This window comes from Phaenicophaeus curvirostris, chromosome 2, assembly GCF_032191515.1.
Source record: "Phaenicophaeus curvirostris isolate KB17595 chromosome 2, BPBGC_Pcur_1.0, whole genome shotgun sequence".
In the NCBI taxonomy this organism is placed as follows: domain Eukaryota; kingdom Metazoa; phylum Chordata; class Aves; order Cuculiformes; family Cuculidae; genus Phaenicophaeus; species Phaenicophaeus curvirostris.
Genome location: NC_091393.1, coordinates 73,115,329 through 73,128,518, shown reverse-complemented (window position 1 = coordinate 73,128,518; position 13,190 = coordinate 73,115,329). Strand labels below are relative to the sequence as shown.

Below are 13,190 nucleotides of genomic sequence, written 5' to 3'. Positions count from 1 at the left end.
TATAGCTAGTCTTTGTCTTCACATGCATATATTATAATCTCCTGGAATATAAACGGATTCATGTGGGAGCAAACTCTCCATCCCCAAATGCTGTCATGATTTTCAGGTACAAGAGTCAACAAATAGTTTTTTGATTTGTGTGTCTGGACTGAGAGTTGAACAAATAGGTCAAGACTTATTTTAGTATTACTTTTGTGATAACTTTCAATAAATGAAAGCTGTAATATATTTTTGCAACAGCTTTTAGATTTTCAAGATTAAAACACTGGGAGGAATCCTTATATAATTTTTGCACACCTAGTTTTCTTTAATCTCTCCTTTCCCATATATTCTTATTCATTAACATTGGGGGTTTTGCTTCAATAGCTGAAAACAAAAATCTCTTATTTTCAGGTTCTAGTAGTGTCCACCCAGCATACTCATCTGTGGTAGCTGCAGCTTCAAGTAAGTATGATGAACATGTGCCACAAGGTACACAGTACAGTGTATTTTAAGGCAGCAATGATTAAATAACCTTTCATGCCTCAGCAGACACAATGACTGAATCCAAGCCTGGATTTAAACTGAAAAACAGATATTTGACATGAATGTCAGAGGTCCTGACCACCCACAGCTCTGGGGAAGCCTTTCTAGTAAATATTTGAGCATTTAACCCTTGACAAATGTGGCATTTTGCAACACTTGAGCCATTCTCAAAGAAAGACTTGATTTAGTTGCAAGACACATGATGCAGAGAACTGCATGGCTATCTAAACTTAAAGCTGGGAGTTCTGAAATGCAGAATTATGCTAGACCAATGCTCTTTCAAAAACCTCAGGCTGTGATTCTGAGCCTGGCATAAATGTGTTGTTATTCCTGGCATGCCACTCGTGTTATTGACAGCAGAGTGTCAGCTGCTCAGACCTCTGCATCTTGATCCAGAAGCCTGTTCCCATTCCAGCCTACGATGCAATATTTAGAGGTATTTTCCCATACAATATGTAATTACTCAGCTGTGCAGTGAAGTAAAGGGGAATATTTTCAACTGTTTTCAAGTCACTCAGTGTAGGGACATGATTGCTTTTGAATGAAAAGGAAGCTGGGCCATCATTAAGTTTTATCCTTGAGCTTGGCTTTGCCCTCACATGCGCAACTGCAGCCGCAGCCGTCCTTCCTTCTGAGTAATTCAGACTCAAGTGTATAGCAGGCATCTTCTGGGCAATTCAGCTCTTGAGGGAAAGCATCATTAAGTCAAATTTAGCTGGGAGAACAGAATAAGAGTAGGGGCTAGAGGAGTTAATCTTACTGAGTCAAATATGACAGTACGTATAAGGCAGGATTTACAGAAATACCAACACAATTCAAAGACATTTAAATTCTATAGGAATCCATGTCATTCAGTACCTAATGTGCCTGTAAACCTGGTCCTGCTTGTTGCTCTCTTTTCTATTCCCTGTTCCCACAGGCTGAGCACAGAGGAGGCTGATATTGTCTTTGACAGCAGTTAGGAAACCCTGTTTGAGATTCCCCAGTCAGTGAGAGGTAAATGTTGAAGGTAAAATTCAGGCAACACTGAAATCAGTGAGAAGGTTGTACTTGTCTTTAGTAAGATCAAACCTTTAATAAAAAAGTAAAATAAAAACATAGATAAATAGGTAGATAGATAGACAGACAGACAGATAGATAAATAAAAACCCGCTGACTTTCTCAAGTCTTTTAATGGCCGCTTCACTGCAATTTGGATCCTTCTTTCTTCACAATTTTCTTTACTGAAATTTTTAATATACATTAACTACCAAAAGATTAAAGTGGTCAGACTTAGGGACAGGTTATTGTGAGCTGGAGGAATGGTGAAAATGAACTTCTGATTTCACATACTTCACTTGTAGGGCCATGTCTTGTCTGTCTGTACTTGTTATCTGGCTTCCTCAATTCTCCTGATCTCTTCCTGATTCTAAAAGAGAACTGGCTAAAGTAAAAACACAGAAAGTACAAATATGGCTTTGAAGTGATCACTATACACAAAACAGTTTATCACTTTTCTCTGAGGAGCCTTTAGGACTCACTTCTGTTATTCAGGACAGAGTTTCTGATGATGCCCTTGTCCTTAACCAGAGTTTGGCTTGACCAGACAGAATCAAATGTTCTCATGTCTGTCAGGCCTTTTCATTTGAAAGTGGATGCAAACTCTCTCCTGTTCTAGGCACTCTGGTACAATAATGGCTTCTGCCTCTTTCCAACAGCAATTAGCCATCCATGCTCACAAGGGCTACAAACTCACTTGCCCTCTTCCATCCCAGCTATTCAAGCAATCCTTTCTTGCACAGCTGCTTGGAGCCTAGATGAGGACTGGGAATAAATCCTGTGCTCCTGTGAACGTTGCAAGTGGTAAACCATGCCATGGTCCTTAGTGCCATGCAGGGGCACTGAGCTGGCATATCATGTACAGCAAGAGTGAACAGTCCTGAGGATAAGCCAAATCAAAAGGAGCATAGAAAGAAAGTCAGATTGCAGGAGGTAGGGTAGACACAGAATTTAAAATGCGACATGAAATAGTTCTGATACCGAGCTATCTTACCTTCTTGTACTCTGTTTCTACTGACCTTCTAACCAGCGTTCATATACACATTCGAGCTCAGTTGTGGCAAAACCCAAACAAGGGAAGCTCTCAGTCTGAGAGTTTAGTTTCTTCTACCTCTTTGGCATGTACCAATCTCCTGTGTGGAAAGTAAGCCCTGCACAACCCCTTACAACACAGCTGCACAGACAGACTTTTCCTTCCATAGCCTGAAAAATCAGCCTAGCCAGTCGTAGTCCATCTGGAGACAGAGCTGCAAGGTTATAGAGTTCAAAAGCCTTGCCCGTTTTGGCAGTTGAGCCAGTTATTTCCTTAAACAGGATCTCTTTGGCTTCTAGAGTTCGCAAGGTCTCTCAGGACAGCTCCTAGAAATCCCATCAAAGGACTATCAGTGGCCTGTGAAGCTTCGAGTTTGAGTCAAACACAACCTATTTGCTGTCACCTAATTTTGCAATATCAAGTTCCCAAGGAGCAGCAGTTCCTGTTTTCTGAGACAACCATTCAAAATGGTCTCGTTGATTATATCTTATTGATAAAAATGTCTCACGGGCTCCTGTCCAGTGTTCACAGGAGTCAGCTAGAATATTCCCATTTATTTCAGCAGGCTTTAGAATTAATCTGTCTGGGAAAACTAATGAATAAAGGCTTGTCAAAGGATAAGTTGTTAACAAGTTTCTTAAGAATAATTAATGAATTGAAAGGCATGATTAAAGATGTGGGTTTTATCTGCAAATGCTTTGAGACTTTAGCACGTCTGAACAATGGGAATTTAATAACCCAAGCACCTTTAAAAAAGCCTTTTGTGTAGATAGTAGTGAAGATATTTCAGACACATGAATTCTCTCACGTTATTTTTGTCATTGTCTCATTATTTACTGTCTGCTTGCTTGGCTGTGTCACCTCATTCTTTGCCAAAAGGGTAGTATCTGGTCTTGGGGGTTGGTTTGGGCTATTGGTTGTTTTGGGTTTTTTTTCAACCTTCCTCACGCAACCAGCACAGTGAGATGGTTCTGAAGTAGAAGTAAACATGGATAACCAGTATGAGGGAGAGAAAGAAAGCAAATCGCAGGAGTAACTGAAAACCTTTTAAATGCAGACTAGAGACAAGTAATATTCATAAATGAAGGGAATGTTACCTAGATTGTATAGCCTATATAACAGACTTAGCAAGGCAATACTTTCTTAAGTTGGGTCAAAATATACAGAGTTAATATCTGAGAAAGTGTATTGATAAAAACTCTGTCTCTATGAACCATTAACTCTGACAGCTGTACAATAAGACTCCGTGAAAAACCCACGTAGTAGTAGTTCTGAACCAAATATGGTATAAACCACAATTTTCCATTTTGATGTCTACTTAGGACAGATCCAAGCTGCACAAGGAAGAGGACTGAATACAGGTACGTCTTAAATTAATAATAACTAGTAGTTTGTATTGCCATAATACTAGCAAACTTTGTGTTTTAAGTTTCATGTACTAATATTTCACGTACAATATAATATTTTCAAAGTATTCAGGAGCACTTCCACTTCTGCAAGTAACAGGAATATTTTACGACCCAATGCAGGTAAAGGCATTACAATCCCTTCTCTAATTCCTCCCTGTAGCTAGTTCCACCACTCACAGCTACTGAGTCACATAATGCATTGTTTTCCGCTCCTAGCAAGATGCAATGACAGCAGGTATTGCACTGGTTATTGTGACAGTAGTGTAACTTCTAGGGGAAAAAACAGGAGAAATTAAAATTAGAATTGTTCTCAAAGTAGCATTCCTGAAATGATTTATAAAGATCTTTTATTTTGCTACTGCAAAATGAGATGGGAACTTTGTGTCAGTGTAACTTCGGGGGATAAAGGCCTGACCCTAGGAGGAGGCATGTGTTTCCAGCCCCTGAGCATGATCGGTATCTCACAGTGCACTACTAGTTGTTCCAGTGCACAGGTGTATAACTACACTGCACAGTATCTACTAACAAAACTCTCTCCTTCTGCCAACACCTCTTTCAGCTTTTAAAATCCTTTTCTTAAAAAAATCCATAGTTTTCATCTCCCATTTCCATTTCATTCTCTCTTCTCTCCTGCTGGCATATAACCTCTCACCTCTTCATTGCATCATGCAGGTATTCAGCGCCAAGAGCCTGTTGCTGCCTTTCGAAGGGCTGCTGGGTCTCCAGCCCACCTGGGTGAGCAAGATTGCTAGCAGCAAATTTTCTGCTCTCTTTCACGGTTTTAGCAACCCTAAATTAGCCCTCAAGCAGTACCACAGATCATTTGTGTGTATTCTGGAGGAGGACCAGAACAAGCCTCACACACTGAATGCCAACTAGCAGCTTCCAGTATGCAAAAGGCAAAGCACAGCTCAGTCACTGGTGAGCTGTTTTTCAGGCCGTGGGAATCAACATCTACCACAGTGTTTGGAATTTTCCTTATTTGTTAGTCAAAATGAGGAACAAAAGAATAGCTCTGCACAGCCCATCAAGTCTGCAATTGAGCTGAATCTTCTGTTGCTGTAGTTTTCTACAACTACCTGAAAGGGGGTTGTGGAGAGGTGAGTGTTGGCCTCTTCACCCAAGTGGTAGGTGATAGGATGAGAGGGAATGGCCAGGATAAGTTCAGACTGGACATTAGGAAAAATTTCTTCACCAAAAGGGTTATCAGGCACTGTAACAGGCTGCCCAGGGAAGTGGTTGAGTCACCATCCTTGGAGGTATTTAAAACACATGTAGATTAAGTGTTTAGGGATGTGATTTAATAGTGGACAGGTATGGTTGGACTTCATGACCTCAAAGGTCTTTTCCAACCTAGTCTATCTATGATTCCCAGGAGCCTCCAGGCTGATTGCAACCTTAGAGGTCATCTTTAATACTGAGGGTAGAAACATCTGTACTTTCCTTCCTTCCTAGCTGTGCAATTCACCATCCTTTACCAGCAAGCAGACCCATCAGCAAGTGTGATGCAAGGCCACCAACAACTTGCTGGGACTCCAGAGTGCTCAGTGCACATACAGACATCAACTCTCCCTTGACAGCAAAGTTTCTCGGAGATGAATTTTGCCCAGGATCAGCCAGAGCAGAGTGAGGGATGGGAGCGTGGTTGCCAGCAAGACAGACAGGGTTGCCCCTTGTTGACAAGGGCAGTGCTTGCTGACAAGGCTTGCAAAACCACAGCACCCCAACAAGAGGAACAAAGCCCTTCCAGTGGTGGTACCTGGAGCTAACCAACAGCCAGGCCACCAGCCAAGTCCCCAGCAATGAGGAAAATCTGACCAAATGAGGCGGGAGACTAGACCAGTAACGCAAGGTCAGGATCAGGATAGCAAGATACAGGACTAGGTGCAGATGCAAGGAGAAAAGACAAGGGTATGCACTTACCTGCTGTCCTTGATCAGCAAAGGTAGTAGCCCTCACAATTGGTTCCTACAGCCCTTTCTCACACACAGTCCTTCCTCGCTGTTGTGCCCTAGCCTGGGGAAGGATGGCAGACTTGTGCTGCAGTGGAACTGACCTCCAGCATGAGAAGCCAAACCCCCTGGGGAGGGAGAGGTTGGAGCACCTGAGGGTGTTCCTGAGTACCTGAGGGATTTGGTTAGAACTGGGAAGCATGGGAGGAGTATTGCAACAGGAGAAAGCAAAGTGGTTGTTGACATTGAGGTTTGAGAATATTATTATGCAGTAGGACTTTCTGGATGATACAGGCAATCTCCTCATCAAAATGACAACTGGTAGTTGACCTAGTTGCAGCAATTTAAAACGAATACACTCCTTGTCCTCCTGAGATTTACTCCGTTCTCTCACCTCTGCACTGGACTTCTGTAAAGCCTTTGACATGGTCCCCTACAACATCCTTCTCTCTTAACTGGAGAAATATGGATTTGATGAGTGGATGGTTCAGTGGATAAGAATTTGGTTGGATGGTCATATTCAGAGAGTAGCGGTCAATGGCTCGATGTCCAGACGGAGATCTGTGACAAGTGCTCTCCCTCAGGGGTCCGTACTGGGACTGGTGCTGTTTAATATCTTCATCAATGATATTGACAGCGAGATTGAGTGCACTCACAGCAAGTTTGCAGATGACACCAAGCTGAGTGGTGAAGTTGCCACACTGGAAGGATGGGATGTCATCCAGAGGGACATGAACAAGCTGGAGAAATGGGCCTGTGAGAACCTCATGAGGTTCAACAAGGCCAAGTGTAAGGTCCTACATTTGGGTTGGGGCAATCCCCAATTTCAGTACACAATGGGGGATGATGTGATTGAGAGCTGCCTTGCAGAGAAGGACTTGGGGGTGCTGGTTGATGAGTAGCTCAACATGAGCTGGCAATGTGCACTCGCAGCCCAGAAGGCCAACCGTATCCTGGGCTGCCTCAAAAGAAGCGTGGCCAGCAGGTCAAGGGAGGTGATTCTTCCCCTCTGTTCCTTTCTTGTGAGACCTCATCTGGAATACTGTGTCCAGTTCTGGAATTCTCAACATAAGAAGGATATGTAACTGTTTGAACATGTCCAGAGAAGGGCTACAAGGATGATCTGAGGGCTGGAGCGCCTCCCATAGGAGGACAGGCTGAGAGAGTTGGGCTTGTTCAGCCTGGAGAAGAAAAGGCTCAGAGGGGACCTTACAGTGACCTTCCAGTACCTGAAAGGGCTACAGGAAACCTGGGGAGGGACTTTTTACAAAGGCTTGTAGTGATAGGGTGAGGGGGAAAGGCTATAAATTGGAGAGGGGTAGATTTATACTAGACATAAGGAGGAAATTCTTCCAGTGAGGGTGGTGAGGCACTGGCACAGGTTTCCCAGGGAAGTTGTGGGTGCCCTGTCCCTGGAAGTGTTCAAGGCAAGGTTGGATGGGGCCTTGGGGAGCCTGGTCTAGCATGAGGTGTCCCTGCCCATCATATAGGGGTTGGAATTAGATGATCTTTAAGTTCATTCTATGATTCTATACTTCTCCTCCTTGTTTCAGATTCTTGCCTGTGAAGAACAGCAGAGTAAACACGTTGCCTGTAAACATGCCAGTCATGGCAATGCACTAATTACATGACACTACATATAAGGCCGGGATAGCCTGGGGTGGCAAACTTGCCTTGCTGGCACTGATGAAATGGGAAGAGCTCTAACATCTGGACCAAAGAACGTGCTGACTAATCCTTAGGCTAGCCAAATTTTTGTCAGAAGAGCAGAGAAACGCAGTGCTGAATCTTTTTTAAATCAAAGACAGAGTAAGACCCCATCTAGTTGCTTAAGGCACCTTGAGGTCCCCCCAAAGGTGATTTCAAAGCACAAGTTTTCCCTCATGAATGATTCTGTTTTCTCCATCACAGAATAAGAAGAGCAAAACCCACAAACACATGCTTGCTATATTACCAATGAGTCCCAATCTTTCTTTCAGCTCAGGATTTGGCAGCTTGGATGTGTTGCTTCTAATCAGCCAATTTTTCTAATGATCAAAGGGAAATGCCCGAGCAGCTCCTTGCTTTCTGGGAAAGGAGAGTTGTTTTTCTTGATCCTACCAAGTGAGTGCACACTGCTCTGCAAACAACAGCAATCAGTTCTGCCGGTTTGGCTGGGCAGTTGAGGAACTTACTCTTGTCGGCTCAGGTTAGCAAAAGGGTGTGCAACGAAAACACCCAACCCGACACACTGGTTGCCTGCGCAGGTTCCTGCAGCATGTTCTTCAGAAGCTCTTGACAATGCACATCAAGTCTCTTAAAAACCCATATTAACTTACTTAGCCCCAAAGTATTTTCAAGACAATTATATTATATATTATTTAGGCTGGACATTAGGAAAAAATTTTTCACGGAAAGGGTCAGTGGGCACTGGAACAGGCTGCCCAGGGAGGTGGTTGAGTCACCTTCCCTGGAGGTGTTTAAGGCATGGGTGGACAAGGTGCTGAGGGGCATGGTTTAGTGTCTGATAGGAACAGTTGGACTCGATGAAGAAGAGAAATGTTTATGGGCTCTGGAAGAGGGGACAGGCCTCTTGGGTGGACTACAGGAGGGAAGTGAGATTGCGTAGAGAAAAAATCAGAAGGGCTAAGGCTCAGCTAGAAATCAGATTGGCAAAGTCTGTGAAAGATAACAAAAAATCCTTCTATAAACATATAAATAATAAAAGGAGGACTAGGGAGACCATACAGTCCCAATTGGACGCAGAAGGAACAACAGTGACAGTGACAGGAAAACGCTGAGGTACTTAATGCCTTCTTTGCCTCAGTCTTTAATTGTAAAGAAAGTCATTCCGTCTGTGTACAAACCCAGGAGCTCGAGGAGGAAAATGAGGCTCCCATGATCCAAGAGGAGGTGGTCAGAGCCTTGCTAGCCCAACTAGACACACACAAGTCTATGGGGTCGGATGGGATTCATCCCAGGGTATTGAAGGAGCTGGCGGATGTGCTGGCCAAACCCCTTTCCATCATCTTCCAACAGTCCTGGAAGACTGGGGAAGTCCCACTGGACTGGAGGCTGGCTGATGTTGCGCCCGTCTACAAGAAGGGTCACAGGGAGGATCCAGGGAACTACAGGCCTGTCAGTCTGACCTCAGTGCCAGGGAAACTCATGGAACAGGTGATCTTGAGTGCTCTCATGAAGCACATGCAAGAGAACTGGGTGATCAGGCCCAGTCAACATGGGTTCACAAAAGGCAGGTCTTGCCAGACTAACCTGATCGCCTTCTATGACAAAGTGACTCGGCTGCTGGATGAGGGAAAGGCTGTGGATGTGGTCTTCCTGGACTTCAGTAAAGCCTTTGACACAGTTTCTCACAGCATTCTGCTTGAGAAACGGTCAGCCTCTGGCCTGGACAGGCGCAAACTCTCCTGGGTGGAAAACTGGTTGGATGGCCGGGCCCAGAGAGTGGTGCTAAATGGTGTGAAATCCAGCTGGAGGCCAGTGACAAGTGGGGTTCCCCAGGGCGCAGTGCTGGGTCCCGCCCTGTTCAATGTCTTTATCAATGACCTGGATGAAGGCATCGAGTGCACCCTTAGCAAGTTTGCAGCTGACACTAAGCTGGGTGGAAGTGTCGATCTGCTGGAGGGTAGGGAGGCTCTGCAAAGGGATCTGAACAGGCTGGACCACTTGGCTGAGTCCAATGGGATGAGGTTTAACAAGGCCAAATGCCGCGTCCTGCATTTGGGGCAAAACAACCCTGTGCAGTGCTACAGACTAGGAGAAGTCTGTCTAGAAAGCTGCCTGGAGGAGAGGGACCTGGGGGTGTTGGTTGACAGCAACTGAACATGAGCCAGCAGTGTGCCCAGGGGGCCAAGAAGGCCAATGGCATCTTGGCTTGTATCAGAAACGGTGTGACCAGCAGGTCCAGGGAGGTTATTCTCCCTCTGTACTCGGCACTGGTGAGACCGCTCCTCGAATCCTGTGTTCATTTCTGGGCCTCTCGCCACAAGAAGGATGTTGAGGCTCTGGAACGAGTCCAGAGAAGAGCAACAAAGCTGGTGAGGGACCTGGAGAACAGGTCTTACAAGGAGCGGCTCAGAGAGCTGGGTTTGTTTAGCCTGGAGAAGAGGAGGCTGAGGGGAGACCTCATTGCGCTCTATAACTACCTGAAAGGAGGTTGTGGAAAGGAGGGATCTGGCTTCTTCTCCCAAATGACAGGGGACAGGACAAGAGGGAATGGCCTCAAGCTCCGCCAGGGGAGGTGTTTAAGGCATGGGTGGACGAGGTGCTGAGGGGCATGGTTTAGTGTTTGATAGGAATGGTTGGACTTGATGATCCGGTGGGTCTCTTCCAACCTGGTTATTCTATGATTCTATGATTCTATAAGAATAATCATTTCCCTTTCAGATACACATTTCACTGAGAATTTTTTTATGTGTCTAGAACTACATGCAAAAAATAGAGCTTTTACCTGGATTTATGGGTACTCAGAAAGCTGTATATTCTGCATATTTGCAGCCAGCTATTGAAAATCCTTGGCAGTTATCTAGTGCTTTTCTTCAGTGTGAAGGAAAAACAGGGCCTTTCCCACCACAGAAAGTTTTAAAAGGGTGTGAGCCATGAGAAGGCTGCTCAGAGAAACAATAAACAGCTCTCACTCATATGGGTCCGGACAGATGAAAGCACCTGCAGTCATCTGGGTTGAAGTAAATCTTGAGAAGAGTGAATCTAGAAAAAAAAACTAATCAGCATTGCTCGTACTGACAAAAGGCATTTTTTTCCCGGAGTTACCAAAAAATATCTGCCTCTTTTTCTTGAGCTTAAACTGTCAGAGTAGTTAGAGGAGCCTGTGCTATAGTCACCGAGGACAGTCTCTAGCAATGAGCAGCAGCAGATGCAGCAGATGCAGGCCTGTGATAAGTGGGATAAGCATGTCCTTCTCGTGTCCTTCTGCTTACAGAGAAGACCTGGGAGATCTTTGCTCACGTCCTTGGCTGATTTCACATGCAATGCAGTTCCTACTGCTTTAAGCACCTTTTCTCCCTGCAATTCACAGAGCAACATATTTGTACAGAAGATTTCTTCATTATTTGCTCCTTGCTGTTTTCCTCAGCTGCTCAGGCTGGAAAGTAGCTTCGTATGAATGTTTTTTCTTTCCTCAGTCACTGGACATTTCTTTGCCCCAGGAGGGTGGATTGAATCTTTCAAGATTATCTGTTCACAAGCTAGTGTCACTGAAATCTGATGTTCTTCTCAGTGACAGCATTCAGGAGACACATTGGCCACTTTGATAACAAACAAGCACCAACTCTTCTCTATGGAGATCCCCCTGATCTGCAACCAGCACCCCTAGTTCCAGTTGCTGCTGGTTTTTTAACTTTGCATGACTTTGCCAAGGGATATACCAAATTCCGGCAAATGACCCTACCCAGATTCCACTCAGAATATCCCTCCTGTCTTTCCTTCTGTTTCCTTCCCAATTAACCAGATCTGTCCTTCCCCCACTCTACTTCTAAGTAAATTACAGCCAAACTTCAGTGTGTATCATGACTGACTTATAAGCCCCTCAGTTTTCAAATTCTTTAGTGGGTGTCTAAGCAGTGCTCAGCATAAGTCTGGAAAAATCACCTTAGGAATGAAACATGATGAGGCTCCTCCTGCCCTAAGGGAGATAACACCTCTTACTCAGCCGTCTGTCTCATGTAACTAGTCTCCCTCCCAAAAAGAAGCCGATAACTTGTTGCTGTGATGGCAACCTGAGGGCAAAGTCAGTGCTCTCACTACACTGGAGGACACAGGCAATCCCATAACGTTTTCCAATCCTACATTGTAGCTGACCCACTGGTTATAGTCAAAAGGACATTAGCTGCCAGTCTGGGTAGGAAAACAGGGGCCTAAGGGGTGGTATGGATTCAATGGGTCCGAGATATATGTCTTTGTAAACCACTCTGAACAAACCTGGAGACAGACAGACAAGGGTGAAAGATCACATCAATGCTGCTAGGTACTGCTCTTGTCCTAGCTAGCTGAAACAGCTTTCATCTGGCTGTAAACCAGAGCAAAAAGTCATTTTTCAGAAAAGCTCTTCAGCAGGCTCCATAAACAAAGACATTTTGGGGTTTATTTAGGAAAGCAGCAATTTTGATGAAGTTTTCCATTCCTGACAGACTGTAAGCAAAATGTAGACAACTTCTTTGTGTTTGAATGGGTTGAGAGGATGGAAAAATCCATAGATGAGATGTAATTGCAAATTTTCAGTGGAAAACAATCTAAGCCAAGCAAAAGTACACTGAAGTCAGTATACTGAAGTCACTATCTATAACTACCTGAAAGGAGGTTGTAGAGAGGAGGGTGCTGGCCTCTTCTTCCAAGTGACAGGGGACAGGACAAGAGGAAATGGCCTCAAGCTCCGCCGGGGGAGGTTTAGGCTGGACATTAGGAAAAAATTTTTCATGGAAAGGGTCATTGGGCACTGGAACAGGCTGCCCAGGGAGGTGGTTGAGTCACTTTCCCTGGAGGTGTTTAAGGCAGGGGTGGATGAGGTGCTAAGGGGCATGGTTTAGTGTTTGATAGGAATGGTTGGACTTGATGATCCGGTGGGTCTCTTCCAACCTGGTTGTTCTATGATTCTGTGATTCTAATTTAGAGGAACAAGAACAAAACAGATCTAAAGAGGCATATTTAAAATCACAAAAAATATTAGTGCTCTGAAGGCAGTTATACTAGGCTCCTAAGTATGGCCTGAAATGTATACATAAAGGTTTCCATATTTACTGATTTCCTTAGGTCCTAGTTGTTAATGATGAATCACTGTATGAATTGACCTGTCTAAACTGAGACACAGCTTTATAATCTCTAGTAATTCCATTATGTTCAGTAATAATTTACCTTTTCTTTCATGCATGAAAGCAATGGAAACAGACTTGTGGAAACCTGGACTGAGCCTTTTTGACACAGGTAAATATTTTAAGCATCCAATAACTAGTCTGGGAACAACTGCTTTTCATCATATATGGAAGAAAGTTAACCCTGTTCATCAGGCCTATGACACTGCTGATAACAATCTCATTTTAAAGAGTAATTATGGTATTTAAAATTATAAGTGTGGTGTGTACTTTATATCTTAGTAGTTAAAATTAATCTGTGCTTGCATCCATCTCAAGTTCCTGCCCAAAGCAGGAGCAGAACAGATGAGCTCTGGAAAATGTTGGCAGCTACATGGCAGGAAAAGTGTTCTAGCTACTGAAATTCTTT

General features: G+C 44.2%; 1 protein-coding gene across 3 annotated transcripts in view; it reads left to right on the top strand.

Moving 5' to 3' along the window:
• VIT (vitrin) overlaps positions 1 to 13,190 on the top strand; it is a 44,006-nt gene that overhangs the window by 15,290 nt on the left and 15,526 nt on the right. For 2 of the 3 annotated variants that reach the window (XM_069852479.1, XM_069852478.1), the window contains exons 8-12: positions 394 to 444; positions 3,919 to 3,957; positions 4,069 to 4,125; positions 4,678 to 4,740; positions 12,846 to 12,893. In XM_069852479.1, the coding sequence (XP_069708580.1) occupies positions 394 to 444; positions 3,919 to 3,957; positions 4,069 to 4,125; positions 4,678 to 4,740; positions 12,846 to 12,893 (258 nt within the window). The remainder of the gene's footprint in view (positions 1 to 393; positions 445 to 3,918; positions 3,958 to 4,068; positions 4,126 to 4,677; positions 4,741 to 12,845; positions 12,894 to 13,190) is intronic. The other variant, XM_069852480.1, reaches the window with a different exon arrangement.